The sequence below is a fragment of the Micromesistius poutassou genome (assembly GCF_964030765.1).
Source record: "Micromesistius poutassou genome assembly, chromosome: 7".
Classification (NCBI taxonomy): Eukaryota; Metazoa; Chordata; class Actinopteri; order Gadiformes; family Gadidae; genus Micromesistius; species Micromesistius poutassou.
Window position 1 is genome coordinate 6,962,168 of NC_140277.1, and position 21,746 is coordinate 6,983,913.

The 21,746-nt window shown below is 48.4% G+C and overlaps 1 protein-coding gene across 2 annotated transcripts in view; it reads left to right on the top strand.

Moving 5' to 3' along the window:
- The window catches only part of tet1 (tet methylcytosine dioxygenase 1), a 32,116-nt gene extending 10,373 nt beyond the window's left edge, over positions 1-21,743 (top strand). For both annotated transcript variants that reach the window (XM_084470069.1, XM_084470068.1), the window contains exons 3-12: positions 8,862-11,430; positions 11,847-11,937; positions 12,652-12,745; positions 13,194-13,402; positions 13,998-14,148; positions 14,630-14,719; positions 15,410-15,547; positions 15,902-16,078; positions 17,213-17,345; positions 18,292-21,743. In XM_084470069.1, the coding sequence (XP_084326195.1) occupies positions 8,862-11,430; positions 11,847-11,937; positions 12,652-12,745; positions 13,194-13,402; positions 13,998-14,148; positions 14,630-14,719; positions 15,410-15,547; positions 15,902-16,078; positions 17,213-17,345; positions 18,292-19,355 (4,716 nt within the window). In that variant the 3' untranslated portion in view covers positions 19,356-21,743. The remainder of the gene's footprint in view (positions 1-8,861; positions 11,431-11,846; positions 11,938-12,651; positions 12,746-13,193; positions 13,403-13,997; positions 14,149-14,629; positions 14,720-15,409; positions 15,548-15,901; positions 16,079-17,212; positions 17,346-18,291) is intronic.
- The last annotated feature ends 3 nt before the right edge of the window (positions 21,744-21,746 follow it).

Sequence of the window (21,746 nt, forward strand, 5' to 3'; positions counted from 1 at the left end):
GGGATGGAACTCAATGCAGAATTGCATTGCTTGTGGCGCTGCCAGTGTCTAGATATGATATGCGACCAATGCAGGCCTAATGCGACCAATGCAGGCCTCAGCCCATGAAGAAGACGCAGTGTAGGCCACTAGCAGCAGCAGTGGGCTAGGGGCCCCAGGCATGGGGGCAGGGGAGGGGGGCGGGGAGGCCCACATGTAGGGGTCTCCAGATGTTGGCCTGGCACCGAGACTGGAAGGTGATTAATGTCCTCATTGCATGCACCTAACGAAGGCTGGATGAGCGGTTAGCATGCTAAGGCACTATGCATGCTTGTGCTTTAGTTAAAGACAAGCAGGGTAATTGGAGTACACGGGGAGATATGCAGGGGTGAGTGAATTGGCTTTGGCGCTTTGCGTTATTAAGAGCCGATCAGCCCAGGGATAAATAAAAAAAAGCTGATGTCATAAATTCTGGTCTGGGCAGTCTACCAATGTAATGTTCCATGTATGTAACCTATACCACACTATAATTCGGTTTAATTTATTATTTTGAGTAGTTTCACCCATTTTATTTGACCTCCAGAGACATGCAGGTTTAGCTCATTGTGAACCCTGTATTTTTCCCCGTGAGTCGGAGTGACCATGGAGGGGTCTAATTAAGTAGTCTTTGGTTGTCTTTCACCCATGCTGTGACCCAGGGCCTCAGCTCAGAGCCCCTGCCAATGCTAACCAGGAACATGTCAGTAATGAAACAAGAATGAACGTTTTACCCTTACCACTCTCTCTGAAATGTAGTTTTAAATGTAATAAAAGGGGACGTTTATGTACACCTGAACGTAAATTAATTTTAACAGGAATTATTTATACTTTATATATTCACATATATAATAATACATATAAAATAATGTAAAATGCTTCTACTCTGAATCCCCCTCACTCCCCAAATAGCGGTGTCCAGAAGCGTTCTAATATATATCATTATCTGCACATTGACTACAATGTTTGCCCCACTGTCTTTATGGTATCAGCAGCACACACGAACACACAGAAGCTAATGAATACAGGGTAGAGCCTTGGATAGAGATGACATTTCATTTTTGGCTTAACCTGTTTGAAACTGACTGGAGAATTAGCCCGGGGGCTGCCGGCTGGCTGTCTATCAGATGCGAGCATACACACTCTGACAGCTAAGACTCGAAACAGCTAACACTCACAACTGCAGTCAAGCATTCACCCAAAACTTTACAGCTATTGCTTTTTTTTATCAAAAGTATACAAATAAATGATGACACATGAAGTGACTTCTTTCCAAATGTACCAAATTATTTCATTACGTTTTGATGAGGAGAAAGGTCTAAAACCTTGTTGAAGGCAATTTAATATCAGCAGATATGATGAGATATTTGCTTTGTTTGGCACTTTGTGTGAACAACAGAAATGTAATATTGCACTGCTCTGTCTGGCATCATTGTATCTGAATTGGGCTGCATGCGCTTTGTCTGGACACACGCCCTCACTCACACACACAGACACACACATACACACGCACACCTACACCTACACGTTCACATTTAGGCTACACGCCTGCACACATGCTCATTCTCTGTTGCTCAGATACACACACTCTCTCTCTCTCTCTCTCTCTCTCTCTCGGTCTCAGCCTTCCTCACACATACAGACACACGCGATCCTCTGCATTTTCTAGCCACACGCTTGCATATGTAACACACACCTGAGGTTGGTTACCAGGGTGTTAGAGTGGGATAGGCGCAGGCCGTCTCTGTTTGTTCTCTTGTCCTGGTCTGACCTCTGTCTTAGCCGCATGCTTTAAAGTAGGCAACGTCTTAGTTTTTTTTCTATTCAAATCCCTCTTCATTCTGTCTCACTCTTTCCTATTCCGTCTTGTTCGCTGTCTCTCTTTTTTACTGTATCGCTTTCATTATTTTTTGCTGTCTCTCTCAATTAAACTCATTTCAATTAAATTCAAAATAGCTTTATTGGCATTTGGCATGGAAAAGTAACATTTTATATTGTCAACACAGGTTAAGAGTTGAACTCACTCGCTTAGTCTCTCTGTCTCTGTCTGTCTGTCTCTCTTTGTCTCTCTCTCTCTCTCTCTCTCTCTCTCTCTCTCTCCCTGACCACAGCCATCCCTCATATAGAGGAGTAGAAGAAGATAGGGCAGCCAGGCCTGTGTGGGATGACCGAGAATGAGAGGAAATGTTCCAGAGACATTTGTCCCCCTTTCCCTATAACACAAACATAAATGACAGCACACTAGTGTACACACACACATACACACACACGCACACACACACACACATGCGCACACACATACACACACACACACACGCACACACGCACACACGCACACACACGCTGTATTGTAGGTTTGTTTTGTGGTTCAGTTGGGAGAGAGAATGACTACGATCTCATGTCTCTATGTACCGTCGTCGAAGAATAGGGGGAGTGAACCTATTCAGGTGGGGAGGGTATGTTGGTTTTCTTCATCTGTTATGTCTGTAATGTCCCAGTCTGGATCCTTTTATGATGGACGTTGGCTGAAGGGTGACCAACCAAGCTGAATCATACACACAAACAGCCTCACAACAGGATACTGGGGAGACTAGTGTCAAGTGACTGAGTTTTAAACATGCTGAACAAACCTGGAATCAGCCCCCATAGGGGAGCCAGTGAATCAAAACTACTGGAGAATAGGGACGTTTCGGTGAGTGGCTCCTGGGTAACCTAGGCTGTGGTATCTGTTGTAAGGGGGATTATTTTGTTGTGTTGAGTCTGTAAATGTCTGTGTTCAGTCATTTAGCAGAGGCTTTTATCCAAAGCAACAAAAGTGAATTTGGTTCGTTAGGCATCTTGCTCAAGGATGCCTAATGACTGTGGACATTGGGGATCGAACCCTGAACCTTTCGGCTGGCTGGAGGTCAAACACCCCCCAGTCTACACGGTTCTGTTGTACCAGCCCTGAGGTTTCCAATTTTGTGTAGTTCTGAGCCAAAACTATATTTCATGGTTGATTTTTAAACTATGGCAATGGAAGGTGTTAATAGGGTTGCTAGAAAATTCAAACTGATGATTTTTTTTGTGAGTGAGATAATATTTACAAATGTATTTATAACATATTGATGGAATATAATGATGATTTAATAAGTTAAATGATGATATATTATGTATGACCTAGGGCCTCGACTATTTCAGCTTAATGGTGCCAGAGCAGGGCTGAAATAATAGAGCATATGGTGTATGGAAATTAAATTAGGTCATTTCAAAGATTGATCGCAACCAATTGCAGTCTTCCTCCCAAATGGAATTTAATTATTCATTTAAGTCGTGCAATCCTTTCCAATTAAAAAGTGCTATAAAAATTGCTGCGTTGCTGGTGAAAAAATTAAAATTTTGCCTTCAAATAAAATATTAAAAAACACACATTGCAATGTCTAAATGTATTATATATATATGAAAGATAATATAATTAGTCCCCAAATTTCTCCTTGTCTGTCGGATAAAACGCCATCCAACGAGAACATCTTGTGTCTTATGCAATCAAATAAGCAAGTGCCTGGCGGGCGGCAATTTCCTTTGTGTTGCCGAGGGGGGGCAGTTAGGGGTTAATATATCTCCTGCTGAACTCAGTTACCCGTGTAAACGCTGTGTGATGCGATCCCGATCCGCCTTGTGCTGCGTACTCCGGCCCGCCTTTTCCCTGCCGCTTCCTCTACAGGGCTGGCGTAAAAGAGCCCACATAGGGGATCCTTTGTTTAGGAGAGTCTAGGCATGGAAGATAATTTACAAGCCGCTGAGGTCCGCACACCATTGGCTGATCGGTCCCTGTCTGCGTCTGCAAAAGGCATCCTGTGATGTGTGTGCGTGCGCATGTGTGTGTGTACGTGTGTGTGTGAGTGTGTGCGTGTGTGAGTGTGTGTGTGTGTGTGTGTGTGTGTGTGTGTGTGTGTGTGTGTGCTGCAGCAGCAGCGCACTGCCTCGGCGGCTCTCGTGTCATTCTGGCCGTGATCCTGGGGAGCTTGCCCTGGGCTCGGTCGCTGTAGCCACCCGCTCTGTCCTTCCTCTTTTCTTTTCCTTTTTTTTTTGCGTGAAAGGAAGGCTGAAAAAGCAAGATGGCTTCCGATACCTTTTAAGGGGAAATGCTGGCCAAAGTGGACGGGCTTCAACGTTGAGGTTTCCTTGGGGTTCTATTGTGTGTGTGTGTCTGCGTGTGTGTGTGTGTGTGTGTGTGTGTGTGTGTGTGGATGGGTCAGCTACAGTAGCAGCTTATCGGGGGGGTTATCGATGCCGGTGTGTTAGCTCGCCGCCCCGGACCGCACCGTCCTGACGTCACGCCGTCGCTAAGGGGGGCTCCCGAGGACGGCCGCGTCTCCCCCCGCTCCTCCGCATGTTTACCTTGTCGTCTCCAGGTGGGTTTATTTCACAAGTGCATGGCTGCAGAATCCCAGGGGACAGTTTCCACGGTAACAGACGCGCCATCTCCCCCCCACCCCCCACCATCCCCCTTCTCATTTGAGCTTGTGTGTGTGTGTGTGTGTGTGTGTGTGTGTGTGTGTGTGTGTGTGTGTGTGTGTGTGTGTGCGTGTGTGTGCGTGTGTGTGTGTGTCATTTTTATCGCAGTGCGTGAAGAGCCCTTGTGCTTGTGCTTCCCCTTCTCTTTCTTTCATTCATTCTTTCTTGGCCATATTTCTTTTCTTTGCACCTGCTGTTCTGTGACAGTGGGTATCAGAGGAGTGTTAGAGAGACCCCCTTCCCCCCCACCCCATCCCAACCCGGTCCTAACAGGTAATTTGGCCAGACTTCGCACTGTGTTGTGGAGGGTAATTGTATTATGGCTGTGCAGTGAGTCCTCATGTTACAGCTACAGTCTCGGTCTCGTGTGATGTTATGTTACAAGTGGAATCTTGAGCCTTTTTGCACCCCCCCCCCCCACCCCAACGCCCCCTCAACGGCAGCCTAGATCTGGACCGTTTCTTGCAGTGGCGGGGCTGTTTGCAGTTGGTTTCTGCTGGGTTTTCATTGAAGAACACAGAGCATGCTTTGTAGCAATGTAGTGCCGGCGACGACTCCTGTGATGTTGACTTCAGAGCGTAGGCAGGAAGAGTTCGCTCTGTGAACGATGCAAGAACTTGTAGGACTTGTAGTGTAGAGAATGAATGGCACATGCACAAACACACACACACACACACACATGCCTATTACCGCCTCTTAGCCAGGAAGGAAGCATACTTTTTTGTTGCTTTTTATGTTTTTGAGAGAACAATGTTTTAGTGTGACACACAGTGTGCTGTGCAGAGTGTGCGACAAACTAAATAGGATTCACTAAAAGAGAGGTCAGAAATAACATCTAACTGTCTTTTCACTAGTCTTTGTCTTTGGCGATGTTCGAATGTGGAACAACCTGTTTCATAATAGGTAGTTTAGCGTGTGTTTAGTGAGTGTTTTGGGTGTGTGTGTGTCTGTGTCTGTGCGAGTGTGTTTGTGTGTGTGTATTTAGTCAGTTAACAGTTGAGGGTGGCTACTCCCTAACAATGCAGCTTCCTTGGAAACCCGTCTCCCAAAGAAAGTTGTTAGGATTCAAGCAGCCGACAAACTCCCGTTGCCAGGTTAGGTCTTTTAATGAGTGTCTGTGATTGTGTGTGTGTTTGTGTGTGTGTGTGTGTGTGTGTGTGTGTGTGTGTGTGTGTGTGTGTGTGTGTGTGTGTGTGTGTGTGTACGGTGTTTGTGTGTGGATGTGTGTGTGTGTGTGTGTGTGTGTGTGTGTGTGTGTGTGTGTGTGTGTGTGGTTGTCTCACGTGTTTTCAATGTTTATGCTTGAATGTGTGTGGGTGTGTGTGTTTGTGTTTTTTCTGTGTGTGTGTGTGTGTGTGTGTGTGTGTGTGTGTAAGTGATTGAATGTATTTGTGTGTGTTTCAATGCATATGTGTTTCAATGTCTGTGTGTGTTTCAATGTTTTCATGTGTGTTTCAGTGTGTGTGTCTATTGAAATGTTTTTGTTTGTGTTTTAATGTGTAATTCTTCATGAGTGTGTTTGTGTGTGTGTAAGTGATTGAATGTATTTGTGTGTGTTTCAATGCATATGTGTTTCAATGTCTGTGTGTGTTTCAATGTTTTCGTGTGTGTTTCAATGTCTGTGTCTATGTGTTTGTGTGTTTCTATGTGTGTTTGTGCTTCTATGTGTGTATGTGTGTGTGTGTGTGTGTGTGTGTGTGTGTGTGTGTGTGTGTGTGTGTGTGTGTGTTACTGTGTTTCTATGTGTATGTTTCAATGTGTGTACGTGTGTTTTGAATGAGAAGAGAGAGAGGGAGAGAGAGCAGCACCGTGCATTTGATTTCACTCTAGAAAGCCTTTGTCAGCACAATGCCCCATAGCCCAGTCAGTGTGAGTGTCACTTGGAGCCCAGTGAATCAGAAGCAACAAGCACAGCAACAACACAAAGCCCGCTCTGACATCTCACACTGCCTGTGTGCATCCACGCCGTCCTGAAGACAGTGCAGACCTGCTCACCACAATATGCTTCTTTGATATACACTGAGACGCAGGCTACACTAGATGCTCATGATGAATACATCTCAGATCTATTGCACACAGGGGCACATGCACACACTCGCACACGCACACACACACACACACCCACACACGCGTGGTCGGCTGCAGTGCTGGAAAGCAGCCAACGCTGCTTTGTCATTGAAAGCAGGTTATTGTGACACACTGCCTTATTTCCCTCTCTCTCTCCATGCCTCTCTTTCTCTGTTTTTCCCTCTCTCTAGCTCTCTCCATCTGTTTCTCTTTCACTCACTCTCATCTCCTTCTTTCTCTCTCTCTCACTATGCCTCTCTTTCTCTGTCTCTGGCTCTCTAGCTCTCTATCTGTTTTTCTTTCACTCGCTCTCATCTCTGTCTGTCTCTCTCCCTCTCACTCTGTCTCTATGTCACTCCCCCCTGGCCTGGCCCAACACTCCCCACCAGGCCATGTGTCGGACACCTCATGCCCACGGAGTTGCAGTGATGGGCGGGGATGTTGCCTCAGCTTTCATCGCCAATCTGTTGCATCACCAGCAGCAGAGTGGTTCCACCCAGCTATGGCAGACAGGGAATAGATGAGAGAGATAGAGAGAGAGAGACAGAGAGAGAGAGAGAGAGAGAGAGAGAGAGAGAGAGAGAGAGTGGGGAACTGGATTGGCAGTGGCCAATCAGTGCAAGGGAGAGCGAGAGAACACTGTTGTGAAAAAATAATTGGTGTTTAATTGGCTCAGACTAAATCAACAACAAGGGCATCCTGGTTCAACAGCCGTGAGCAGGCAACAGTTGAAATGGTTTCTGTGGTTGGAGGGGACGCCTTGATGTGGTTTTGTTGTGAGGTGAATCGGTTAATGTTTATCCTTGCTTAATTGCGATCTCCATATTTGGATGTGGTGTCGTGCAAGAAAGGGAGCCAAGGAAAACCCACAGAGGAGGTAGCTGACTTCCACCTTCTGCCATTGAGTGTTATATATATATTTGATTATCTCTTTCCCTGAAAATAAGTTGTGATTGATTTTGAAGTGCACATGCACATAGTCACACTATTATTAATACTTGGTGTATTATTGATTTTGATTTGTGACCAGGGTGTGCTTCATGATATAAATGCAAAGACAAGGCCAGTATTCATCAGGAATGCTGTTTCAGGGTTTCGTGTTAAGCATCCCTTCCACAGCTCACACCAAGAAATCTCAAGGTTCCTTTAAAAGTACAGAGAGGAGGACACTGAAAGAGAGATAGATAGAGAGAGAGAGAGAGAGAGAGAGAGAGAGAGTGAGAGAGAGAGAAAAGGAGATCCGAGCCTCTTCTCCATCTCCTCTGTTACGTAGACAGCACATGGAGAGGGATGCGCTGCGGCGAGAGATACAGGAGTGGGAAACACAGTGTGAGCCATTGATCGAGATCCGGCGGAGGTCACGCAAGGGTGGCGAATGGCCGGCACTAACACATCTTTAGCCTTGCCTTGTACTCCTTCTTCCCCCGGAGAGCAGCCTAAGAGGCACCCAATCAATATTTCAATAAACGCGGACCTTCAGATGATCCGGGGCTCCGCTGGCAGTGAAATATCAGCCCTTTATCTCGTCTCCAACACGACGTGGGGATTTACTGCTCTTGTCGCTACGTACATAACACTACATGCCAGTGCAATCTGTCGGGTTAATCTCTCACTAGACACTGGCCACACACAGGTTAATATGTAGTCTACATGCATGACTACACGTGGCGCGCATGCACTAGAACAAATCCCTCTGACACACACACACACACACACACACACACACACACACACGGTTATTTGACAGGCTCACACTCAGCATGTCCTCATTAACCCTCCCTCCTATTGGCTGTAAATATTAACCTAGGAACCAGGAACCAGGACGTTGGACATTTAATAGCTGTTTGTGTGTGCGGGATTGAATTAAAATGATGCTTTCCATGTCCAGTTTATAAAACCGGTTTTCATTCGGAGATTCATAGAAAGCAGATTATTTTGTGTTGGTGTGCCATAACGTTTTCCACAGTCTCTCTTGGGAGAAGTACGGGAATACACACACACATGCTTATACACACACACACACACACACACACACACACAAACACACACAAAAAGCGTGCAAGAGGGGGGCGGTTTGTTGTACAGCGTGCTGGTACTGTTTAGGGCACGCTGACTCACTTCATGCTGCCAGAGCCTGTTGAGTCACATCTCTCTCTCTCTTCGGTTTTGTTTATTTTTCTCTCTCCCTCTCGCTAACTCATTCTCCCTCCCTCTCTCTCTCTCTCTCTCTCTCTCTCTCTCTCTCTCTCTCTCTCTCTCCCCCTCTCTCTCGCGGTCCCTAGGCGGCGCCAGAGGGCGGATCGGTAAATGGCAGAGGCGGAGCCCAGATGGAAGCAGAGTCCCACGCGACGGCAGCGGCGGCAGCGGAGGACGACGAGGGCGAGGAAGGTCACCTGCCTCCAGCGCGGCCTCCACATGTCCCCGCACAAGTGCTCGCGGCGTACGCCGCGGCCCTGGAGCGCGCAGCAGCCCCCAAGCCTTTGCCCATTAAGAGAGAACACATGCCGGACCACAATGCACTTCAGCAGCACTTCCGCGGCGCCCCGGGGCTTCTCCGGAACGTCCCTGACCAGACTCTGACCGTTAACGGTGCTCATGACATGGCCGCCGGGACTCACTCAGACCAGCGGCCCCGCTGTCACAGGGCGACGGTGGTGTCGCCGCCTCAAAGGACTACATTACCCATAATCCCCCCATGCCCCGGCCCACGAAGCTCACCTGGGGTTGCACCTCCTAACGAGGACGCTGCTGCCGTCCCGCTGAAGAAGATCAAGCTGGAGGAGCCCTGGGTGTGGAGCACAGAGGAGACCCCCGCCCAGCGGGAAGAGAAGGAGGTGGAGGAGGAGGAGGAGGAGGAGGAGGAAGGGGGGGAGGCGAGGGAGGAGACCTACGAGGATCCCCTGTCCACGCTGGCCGCCGTGGTGTGTCTGTCCATCACGGAGAGGAAGGGGCTGGAGGAGAAGCTGTTCGGCTCGCGCTCGCCCATCCTGCGCTCCTTCAAAACGGAGCTCTCGGACCCCATCAAGACGGAGAAGGAGGAGCTGGAGGAGCTGAGGAGGAGTGAGTGGTACCCGAGGGGCTCCCCCGCCGCCGCCGCCACCGCGCACAAGATCATCCAGCCCATCCAGTCCATCAAGAGCGAGGTGTCGGCGGGCGCCTCGCTGCCCAGCGTGCAGACTCTGGTGGAGCAGAGGAACCTCAGCTTTGATCAGGCCATCGCCATCGAGGCCTTGACCCAACTGGCAGCTATACCCGAAAACACCCACACCGCCATAAAGACGGAACGGCCGCCGGAGCAGCCCGTCTCCGTATCCACTCCTCTCGCCGCCGCTAATCCCAACACACCCCCGGCGCACCCGGCCAAGCACACAGCTGTCATCCGCTGCAACAAGGTGTCGGTTATCAGCTCGCCGCTGAGCCACACGTCGGTCATACGCCCCCCGGTGGCCAAGCAGGGGAGTGTCTTTCAGATCTCCCGGGACGCCGCGTCCACCGGGAAGATGTCTCTGCAGGACCTGCTGGAGGCCAGCTCCCAGGGCGAGAGAGCGCCCTGCTGGGGCGCAGAGCAGGCCTTCGCCACTCGGGTCATCAAGACCGAGGCCGGCTACAAGGACTACAGCGACGGCCAGAGCAGGCTCTGCAAGGGCCCCGAGAGGCTGTTCTGGGGGGAGAAGGAGATGCTGGCCGGGAAGATAGCCAGGAGGAACAGGGACGAGGAGGAGGTGGCGGCCCAGCTGGCCGACCTGGCCTTTATCATCCAATCGCGTCAGAGCCAGCAGTCGGAGAACTTCCCTCCCCGCGGGACCCCCGTGGCCACCATCAAATACAACTACAACAGCGCCCACCTGCTGCCCGACCCCAAGAAGGCCCTGGTGAAGAAGGCCAAAACCACCCCCTCCAAACCCAGGAAGAAGAAGGAGGTGGAAGAGGGGGGCACGCCTCGCCGCACCCCGCTGGCCAAGCGCACGCCCAACGGCAAGACCCCCTCCAAGGGCCGGGGCCAGAAGCTGCCCGCACAGTGCGGGGCGGCGGCGGCCGCCCTCCACCACAAGAGGAACCTCTTCCTCCCCCAGGCCCAGATGGACCTGAGGAGGTACGTGGCCGAGGCCCAGGCCCCGGAGCGACGGCAGCTCATCCACCACGCGCCCGTCCCCCCCCAGTACCACAGCCAGAACCACCACGCCGCCCAGTACACCAGGACGCACTACGGCAACGGACAGCTGGGCCAACAGCGGCCCCTCCTCAACGGTCACCATCCCCATCACAACGACCTCCACCCGCCCCCGTCGCCGCTGCAGAGCCGCCTCCTCTCCCTAGCCGCCCTGCCGCCTCCGTTATCCCCCCAGCAGGAGTACGAGCGGCGGTGCTTGTTATCTCAGGTATCCCAGCCCTCCTGGGGGCTGCAGCATCAAGGGGCCGACCCCAACGGCGGCGGCAGCGGTGGCGGCGGCGGTGGCGGCGGCCTGGCCAACCTCAACGTTCTCAGCCACGTGGCGGGCTTCCACGCCCTGGCCTCCTCGTCCCCCTCCTCCTCCTCCTCCTCCACCACCACCAACGCCAACACCAACACCACCAACGGCTCCCCCTACCCCCGGGAACGGAGGGACCCCTCCCCGCCCGCCAGCCAGCAGGGCTACTACAAGCTGGAGCGGTCGGGGGGCGTCACGGTGCTGTCCACCACGGCCGCGGACCTCGCGGACCAGCAGCTCTACTCCCAGGAGTCCACGCCCACCAAGAACGGCGTGCACGGCTTCCTGGAGTCCCCCGGCAGCTTCCTGGACACGCCCACCAAGAACCTGCTCAACACGCCTTCCAAGAAGCTGTCCGACCTCCCGTCCTGCCAGTGCATGGGTGAGTCACCCTGGTATTTTTTGCCACATGGAAAAAATATTTTCTGCTTCTTGTATTTTCCCCTTCCCTCTTGAGCTGGGTTGGAGTTTGATTTCTCTAAACTTATGCAGGCCGGGGTGTTATTGTGATTGTATTTTGAAAAACCTAGTCATTTAATGGTTATTTATGGGTAATAACTAGTGTTTTAGGATGTAGTTCTGGTATTCAGGGATGTTATTCAGTGCCATAGTTGTGCATTTCATGGCGTGATCAGACAGGTTTGATCAATTGTTGTTTTCCGCCCTCCTACACACGCTCACAGAGCAGACACACTTGGGAAACACAAAACTATGACCTTGCTGTACACAAAAAGTAATAATATTCAGTACATTTGCTGTTTAAATGAAAAAGCTAAATACTCTCTTTTTTCCCCACAGAGCAAATAGTTGAAAAAGAAGAAGGGCCTTACTACACTCACCTGGGGGCGGGGCCTAGCATCACCGCAGTCAGAGAGCTGATGGAGAACAGGTAGAGTCACTACCAGTGTGTTTACACTCTATGTGGGTGTGTGCGCATGTGACATTGTGCGTGTGTGTGTGTGTGTGTGTGTGTGTGTGTGTGTGTGTGTGTTGGTGTGTGTTGTGTCTATGTCCTCCTCTTACTAGCGTGCCTAGGGGGAACCACATGCCTGTAGGAGTAGGCTGGGGTTACGATCACTCGGTTGTAAAAGAGACGCTATTGCTGAGCTGGCTATACACTGTACACATACTGAAACACACACAACCACAGATTAACTCACACACACATACACACACAGTCACACACACTTAGCCACAGATATACACACAGAAAAGCACTCTACACGCATGTTGAAACAGGAAACTGGGGGCCCAGTCGTAGTAACTTCACGTTTACTACTATTGATGCAGTAAAGAGACTACTACCAGTATTATAATTGCATTTTGTAGTTTCTAGCTGTGGCTATGTTGAGTGATTTAGTATACCAGCAATGTTGAAGCCAAATAATACATATAACCCTTACACTGAATAATCGATTCCTATATTTTAGAATTTTGTTATTGGTCTAAAAATTTGTTTTCTGTTGGATTGTTAATGTTGCATGATTTGTTTGTTTTCACCATTTGTTGTCTCCTGCATCATGTCGATAAAATATATACTTAACACATTCTCCATGTGTAACAGCCTTCCTGCCTTGCTCATTCACCTGCTCTCATCCATCAGGTACGGTGAGAAAGGGAAGGCAGTGAGGGTGGAGGTGGTGGTGTACACCGGCAGAGAGGGGAAGAGCAGCCAGGGCTGTCCCATCGCAAAATGGGTAAGGGTCTGGAGTCTGATGTGGTCGGCACTCATCAAATGCTACTAACAGTACCTGCAAAACCCAACATGATTGGAGTATCTGCTGTTCTAATGTGTGTTGTCTGTGTGTGTGTGTGTGTGTGTGTGTGTGTGTGTGTGTGTGTGTGTGTGTGTGTGTGTGTGTGTGTGTGTTTGTGTGTGTGTGTGTGTGTGTGTGTGTGTGTGTGTGTGTGTGTGTTTGTGTGTGTGTGTGTGTGTGTTTTGTATATGTGTGTGTGTGTGTGTGTGTGTGTGTGTTTGCGTGTGTTGTCTTTGTGTGTGCGTGTGCGTCTGTGTGTGTTTGTTGTATGTCTATGTGTGTGTGCGCCTGTATGTGTATGCGTGTCCCCTTGTGTCTACCCGTGTGGCGTCTGTGTCTGTGTGCCCACGTTGCGTACGCGTGTCCCCTTGTGTCTCTGTGCCACCAGGTGATCCGGCGTGGCAGCGAGGAGGAGAAGCTGCTGTGTCTGGTCCGGCACCGGGCCGGCCACCGCTGCGAGAGTGCCGTCCTGGTCATCCTCATCCTGGCCTGGGAGGGCGTGCCCCGCGCCGTGGCGGACCGCCTGTACAACGACCTCACCGACACCCTCTGCCGGCACGGCTCCCCCACCAGCCGGCGCTGCGCCCTCAACGAAGAGTGAGTGTCTAGACGTCCACTGAGTCGTCTGCGTCCAGAGCAGTGTCCCAGTGAATACGCTGAAGGGGTGGACGAGTGTTGTACTGCACAACAACACACAAGTGATTAGTAGTTCTTCGCCCGGTGGCGACGAATCATAAGGCGGGTCTGTTTGTGTTTACAGGACCGTTCAAGTCAGCATTTTTCATAAACATGTATGGTCAATGTAACTAGGTTATAATTAAATTCAATTCCAATGCTTTATTTGTCCCTCATGGGGTAATTTAAGGCAGGCTGTTTACAAACAACAGTAACAGAAGACAACACACAATAATAATCATACACAAAGGCCCATAGACAATAAAAACAGGTTAGATGCTTCATAATAATCGGCAGACGTTAAAGTGTGCAAAAGGGTTGTTCAGCAACTTCAGCAATCTTCAAGACCTCATACAAACATCGGGCAACTCCGAGTTGTGTCCCGTGGGGTCCTCGAGGTTGGGAAATACTGACCTAGAGCCATCTGTAGGCATGTTCGACCACTAAAGAGTGTTCGACCACTCCCCGATATGTCAAACCTCCCCTGACCTCCCCCTGCGTGACCTCTGCTCCCCAGTCGTACGTGTGCCTGCCAGGGTCTGGACCCAGAGACCTGCGGGGCGTCCTTCTCCTTCGGCTGCTCCTGGAGCATGTACTTCAACGGGTGCAAGTTTGCCCGCAGCAAAATCCCCCGCAAGTTCCGTCTGTTGGGAGACGAACCGAACCAGGTACAGAAAAGGGGCTGTACCATGTGTACTTCCTGTCCACGTGAACAAAATGCTATTTCTTATTTATGAATCAGTTATTTTATTTTTAATCGTCAAAATAGAGAGATTTAGAATTAGAGATTTTGAATTAGTTGTTTTCCTTTTACACCGCCTCTTCCATTCCGATGTACACTGTTGCATCCTCTTTCTGTGAATGCGTTATGTCAATAGTAATTAAATAATTTTTTGATTTAGCCTATTCCTCCAATTTATCTCCTCTATATAAAGACAGGGGACAAATATAAGACTACATTACATTACATTTCATTAGAATCAATCTGTGTCATGAATGACACAGAGAACAAAATGCAGCACATGAGACATCAGGGAGTGAGTTTGTTGAGGCTAGTGATGGCACTGGGCACCACTTCAGCAGATGTAATTACAACACGATCCCTGAGTAGAGGAGATCTCATCGTGCACTCTCTTGTTCATCGATCAGGAGGCGATGTTGGAGCACAACCTGCAGAACCTGGCCACCGACCTGGCGCCCGTCTACCAGAGGCTGGCTCCCGAGGCCTTTCAGAACCAGGTACGGCCATAGATAACACTCAGTATGGATGTAGCATTAGTGACGTAACCCATTTGTTTACAGACTACTGTATGAACCTTTCGATTTCATGTTATAGGCATTAAATCATTCATATTTTACGTATTTTCTGAGATTTGAATACTGCATCGCAGTAGTCTATGTCCAAAACTCATTCATATCAGAGCTTGATAACTTTTTAATTAAATAAAAAGGGACCTAAAAAACAATATGGAGATGAACTTTGATCCTAACCAAAGAAAAAAATATTTATTTTCTTGTATTTCAAGAATGAACAATTATAATGGCTTATAACGAGGACAGGTCTTTTTGCATCCAACCAATGTGAGCCATCTATAGGCCATCAGATGAACTACAAGTTAGTTTCTTTCTCCTGGGCAACACCAACAGGCGGTCATGGCTGTCGTTTGGGTACGGCAGACATCCAAATTATCCCATAACAGTAATCATCATTTGTGGCTTAACTACGTTCTCTTCCAGGGTTTTTTAGCACTGTTCAACACGGAAGACTTCACGCCTCTGATAATGATTCGACCTGTATGAGCAGGCCCCCTTACTTGGTGTTGGGACAATGACACACAAATAACCTCTCCTTCTGTGTGTGTGTGTGTGTGTGTGTGTGTGTGTGTGTGTGTGTGTGTGTGTGTGTGTATGTGTGTGCGTGTGTGCTAGGTGGATCAGGAGCAGGCAGGAACTGATTGCAGGCTGGGGTTGAGAGAGGGACGCCCCTTCTCCGGGGTCACGGCTTGCGTGGACTTCTGCGCCCATGCTCACAAAGACATCCACAACATGAACAACGGCAGCACTGTGGTACGCTAAGGGCGCACACGTGGCACTCATGTGTTGTATGCATTGTGCATTTATAGTCATTTACTTGCATCCGAAGCAACTTTGAGTGTATTCAGATAAAGGACATCAAGGAGCAGGTAGGGGGTTAGGGGTTATCTTGCTCAAGGATGCTTAGAGGTAGGCTGCAGACATTGGGTATCAAACCCAGTACCCAGCTGGGAGTCGAACACCATAGCCACTATTAGTTCAGGGTCAATGCACATTGTGACTTTGTCATGCTCTCTGGCTGACCCATTCAACTGTGTGTGTGTGTGTGTGTGTGTGTGTGTGTGTGTGTGTGTGTGTGCGTGCGTGCGTGCGTGCGTGCGTGTGCAGGTATGCACTTTAACCAGGGAGGACAACCGGGCGGTGCGGAACATCCCGGAGGACGAGCAGCTCCACGTGCTGCCCCTCTACAAGGTGTCGGAGCGGGACGAGTTCGGCCGGGTGGAGGGCCAGTGGGCCAAGATCCAGACCGGGGCCCTGCAGGTGCTGTCGGCCTTCCCAAGAGAGGTACGTCATACCCAGTGTCTCCTCTCCTGGCGTCCCTGTGTGGAGGAGGACCCTCACCAGGGAACGTATACTGCTGACTGACTGCAGACCTAACTCAATGTTATTTTCCATTGATATTGCTAATGTTAGTTATTGTGACAACCGTGAATCTGCAATGCTTTTCAATGAGACAGGGAAAAGTGAGTTAGAGATATGGGTTACATCCTCCCCAGATGAAAAACACCTAAATGGGTTCTGTTTTAGAACCAGCGTAATGCGAGCCCAACATTGTCAGACCAATTTGCAAATGCGTGTTAGTCTGGAACCTCTTCTGTGTTCCGTGTGGTCAACGGGCGCAGACTGAAGCGCCTCCGGACGTTTTGGATGTTTTACTCTATTTAAATAGACCTACAACCAATCAGAGTTACAAAACGTGAGACACATCAGCCGCAGCCATCTTGGTTGTTTCTGAAAATGCCTCAACGGCGCTCCGATTGGGCGCTCCTCTGTATAGATATCGTATCAAACCCGACCATTATTAGATAAACGGTTGTGATTGGCCCGACCCGGGCTAACTGCTGGAAATCTGTCTGTACTTGATAGGGGACAGACACAGATGCCAGAGCAAACGAAACATGAGCTCACAGATTCATCTGGTTCCCAGTCTACTGCAATTCAACTTCATTTAATTGACTGGTCGTTTAGAAAGAGGAAACGCCAATGTAATTACTGCCCTCTACATCCAGAGGCATTCTAAGGGTGAATTCATAGGAAAATCACCCACTTGAGCACATAAGGAAGAGCCCAAGCAGGCTAGCGTGAGAGAAATCTTTAGCAATTACAAACACAGTGTTAGTAGTAAAATAGATCCTGAAATGATTATGCAGCGATCTCAGGCATTTCATAACAAAAGTGTTTCAGTTTCAATACATTATTCAAAGACTTTCTCAGATCACGCACACCGATGATGTTTAACTTTCCCTTTAATTGTTGGAAGAAATCCTCTCGTTGACGGAAACAGAAACGCCAGCGGTCACTAAATCTGGGTCTAGGTTCAGAGCCAAAGCGCCAACTAAGCAACAACAGCCACAGTGGTTGGAAGGCCTGCCCATAACATAATTATTCAGCAAAGTTGTTTGTGCTGTAACCTGCCAGGTGCGTCTGCTGGCCGAGCCGGTGAAGTCGGCCCGTAAGAGGAGAGAGGAGGCCCGTGTCAAGGCCCAGGCGGACAAGCTGGAGAAGAAGCTGGCCCAGTCGGCAGGGAAGGGGAAAGAGACTCCAAACAAAGGTGGGTGCAATGTCTCTCTTTCTCTTGTAAATTGTTTTTTTACATGCTGACCTCCAGGGTCCAGATTCCCAGAGTGAAAAAAACCTACCGCCTGAGAAAGTGTTCTAATATTAACCCTGAATGTTATTTATGGCGCGTTTCCACCGACGGGTACGCTTCGGCCCAGCACGCCTTGGCCCAGTAGTGAGGGTGCGGTTTGGCCCAGCTCAGTTACGGCTCGCGTTTCCACCGCGACACAACGCGACACAATAAACAAAGAGCAACAATGTAGGACGTCCAAGAAGGACAGCAAACTTTTGCGCGACATTTTCTTCTATAAACTAAGCTTTCGCCGTTGTCCAGAAATACTTTGTTTGGTACTGTGCTTATTTGTTATCCCCCTGTCGCATGGGAGTGATGATTCTGTCGACCAATCAACGGACGGCGTGTGTAGCTTGAACTTGCGGGCACCCTTTCAGGCGTCTCAGTACCCCAACGGAGGAGTACTGCGAGATGAGTACGGCTCATCACGGCTCAGTCCGGACCCCGCCCACTTTTGGCGGTGGAAACGCAAACTGTGCCACGCCTTCGCATACCGAACCAACCCACACCCGCCGGAGGAAACGCGCCATTAGGGTCATATCTATCCGTCTTTGGTTGGTGGCAAGTGTTCATTTTGGACCCTGCTGACGTCATGTATTTTATTTTATGTCTTTCATATTTACTTTCATGCTAATTCTTCCTTTGCTACTACTTTAGGTATGTATGTATAATCACTGCTCTTCTTGCTTTGTAATAACAATTTCACTTTACAAAATGTTGTACAACACATTCGATAATACAATACGTTACCGATCCAACACAAAAATCAGCACAGTCTGCTTGTGATAAATAATACATTGAATAATGAATTGAATTTGAATAACTGCTGATGCATTGTTTCTGCGTGTCTGTGAATCCACCATAGATTTCAAAAGCACTTCAGCAGAGCAGCAGTCTCCGACGTTCAAAGCAGAGCCTCAGGGCCCCTACGGCTCTTACAGACTGCCTGCCAGGCCTCCGAGCACGGGAAAGTACCCGACAGAGCAGAACCATGCCAGCACTTACAACCAGAGCACCAGCAACTACCCATCTCCGGGTGCAGGGGTCCACCCAGGGAGAGAGGCACTTTCGCCCCATTCGTCTCTCCCACCTGGCCCCCACTACGGACAAAACGGGGCCATCCACCAACACAGGACAAACGGAGAGGCGGTGAATGGTTACTCTTCAGGGTCTGTACCGGTGCATCGCATACCCCCCCATCAAGGTCACCCCGACTACCCCCACGGGTTTAAAACTGAGCCCCACGAAGTCCACTACTCCCCTCATCCCGGCCACAGCGCAGCCTCTCCCTCCCCCTCCCCTCAGCCAATCACAGAGGGCCTCTACAGCAGACTCAACGGGCTGAGCGGGGGCGCCCCGGGGCACGGCCCAGAGGTCAGGGGTCACGGCCTGGGGCCGCAGCCCTTCCCGCAGCCGCCCAACTCCTCTGAGGAGCTGAAGCAGGAGGAGGTGTGGTCGGACAGTGAGCACAACTTTCTGGACAACGACATCGGCGGGGTGGCGGTGGCGCCGTCGCACGGCTCCGTGCTGATCGAGTGCGCACGCCGGGAGCTCCACGCCACCACGCCCATCCTGCGGCCCGACCGCAGCCACCCCACGCGCATCTCCTTGGTCTTCTACCAGCACAAGTCCCTGAACGAGCCTGGCCACGGCATGGCCATGTGGGACGCCAAGATGGCCAAGCGGGAACGCGAGAGGGAGGAGGAGGCCACGAGGCTGGGGATGGCAGAAAGGGAGGCAGGGATGAGGGGAGGAGGAGGAGGAGGAGGAGGAGGAGGCCCGGAGAAGGAGGGGGAGGGAGAGGAGGAGAAGAGGAGGGTGCCCAAGGTGCCGACCCGACAGGCTTGGACACTTCCGCGGGACGGAGTCATCACCGTGGCCCCGTACGCGCTCACCCACGTTACGGGACCCTACAACCGCTGGACTTAGTGGTGTGTTTGTCTCACACGCACGCACACGCGCACATACACACACCTACACACACACACACACACAAATACAAACACACGCGACCACAAACACACACACACTCACTCACAGTCAGATCAGAATGATTAAGCTTACACACCCCATGCTTCTGCCTTACCTCAACTCCAAAACGTCTACTTCTTCACTTTTATGTCACTTTTATCGTGCTTTTCTAACATGTTCTTTTGTAGTCTTTTCTCATCTCTTGCCTTCAAAGTGATGAGAAAAAGACCAAAGTTTGTGGGGATTTTAAACTGTGAGTTTTGTGTTCTTTTTTTATTGTAAAAAAAAAAAAAGGATGGTGCTTTCAAGAATTTTTTTAAATGTTTTTAAACTGTTTTTATATACGATAAGATTGAGAACAAAAAAAGTGATTATTTATTCTGATCATGACAGTTTCTATTTAATTTCTGGTGTTAAACCTGTTGTTTACTGCAAAGTTTATATATTAACCCACGTGTTAACACACGATCTGATTGGACGTTGCACAGTAGACCTGCACTCGGTCCCATCAAGAGGTGCTCTTTTTAACCACGTGGCTCGCGTTGGCTTATGCAGCGACACATTTTAGTCAAACAAACACATTACATCAAACCCATTTCATCAGCGCGTACGACACTGAGAACAATGACACACATCCATTCAGTACAGATGATGTCAGAGTTATTTTTACGTTGCCCTTGTCCAATCAGTTGCTTCAGTTCAAGGAATTTTTTTGTGATTGCTCGCTTTGTTTCTACAACTCTCGATTGTCTTTTATTTGGAATACACATACTTTTATGGCATATTGAGGAGCACTTTTGTTTTCTAATACCTAACTTGAAAGAGGTACCCCAGTCCATAGGCCGATACTTATGTATGTACATATATATATATATATATATATATATATGTATGTACAGATATATATATATATATATATATATATATATATATGACATAGATAGCCATAGATAAAACTGCTCTTCTTTTTAAAATATTTCTACGTTGATCTGATTAGAAATTCTGCAAGTGAATTGAACAACACTATATTACAAAACTGCAATCATGTCTATGAAAATTCAGTGTCATCCACAATTAAGTATGTTTCAAAGATGAGGTGCATATATTTTTTATCACTTATGTTCACGTTCGGTAATGATTGGTTTCGCCTAGTGATTGCATAGGAAACAAGGTCATAGGACTCATGTTGTTTACAATCATGGCATAAACTGTACATTTTACTGGTGCTTAGGAGACCACTTCTCCTGCTAGAGTTTCAAATGTCTGTCTAGAGAAAAGCTATAGCCAGTTGTTAAACTTGAATACATGACTTCATCGATGAATGCAACACCAACAAAACGATTTAACTCTTGATGTCATAATCATACAGTATCCATAGGAAAATCTGCTCTCTACTTCATTACTGTGTCTGCGTTAGACATACAGGGTTTGGTGTCCACGGGGTGAAGCAGCAGGATTGTTAATAATAACCCTTTAATAAAAGACTATTATAGAGTATCAACACTATTGACATTTCATATACAGTGCAGTAGTATTGCAAACGAAAAGTTGAATGGGTATTGACGAGATGTACGCATTTCCTATGTGTTTTACATTGACTTGTTTTGGTGCTATAGGAATGTGGCGTCAAGGTGCTTTCAGTGACTTTACCCATTTGTGTTCTCTTAACGTGAACGTATGGTGCTCTTAGTATACACTGTTGCAACTAATATGGATAGAGTCTCTGCATACTTTCAAAGCTGTTGTACATCCTATATGGCTTTGTTTATTTCTACCTTCATTTCTCCATGGGGGGGAAAACACTGATTAAACAAACAAGATTTTTTTTTTAATGTTTTAAGGGTTCCAAAGTCTTCCACTTGTAACCAAACTCGAAAATAAATCATGTTCAACTGGGTGCTATTTATGGCAACATGTATAAATCCTAATCACTGAATACAGAAATAATGCAATGAATGTAAACCTTTCTTTTCTTTCGTCAAGTTCATTTTGAGTCAGCTAATTTTAGAGAGAAAGATGCGACCACATTGGACAGGTTGTAAATGTTCATGTGGATTATTTTCTCAACTTCACACACACAAAGGCCCTACCTGTTGACTGTATCAATAAGGAACTAACGGAAAGCACCAGCATTTAGAAATCTGTTTTTATTATAAAATGTGTAATTATGTATGTGAACCAGGTTCTTTGTTGTACTGTCAATGGTGTGTAGACAATGGATGATTGCTTATTTTCAAATTGAATTACTGTAACTTGCTGAAAATATATCCATTTAGACTTGTAAAAAAGAGACAAGCATTCATTTTATGGATGGCTGATCTGTTTGGGATTGTGAAATAAAGACATATT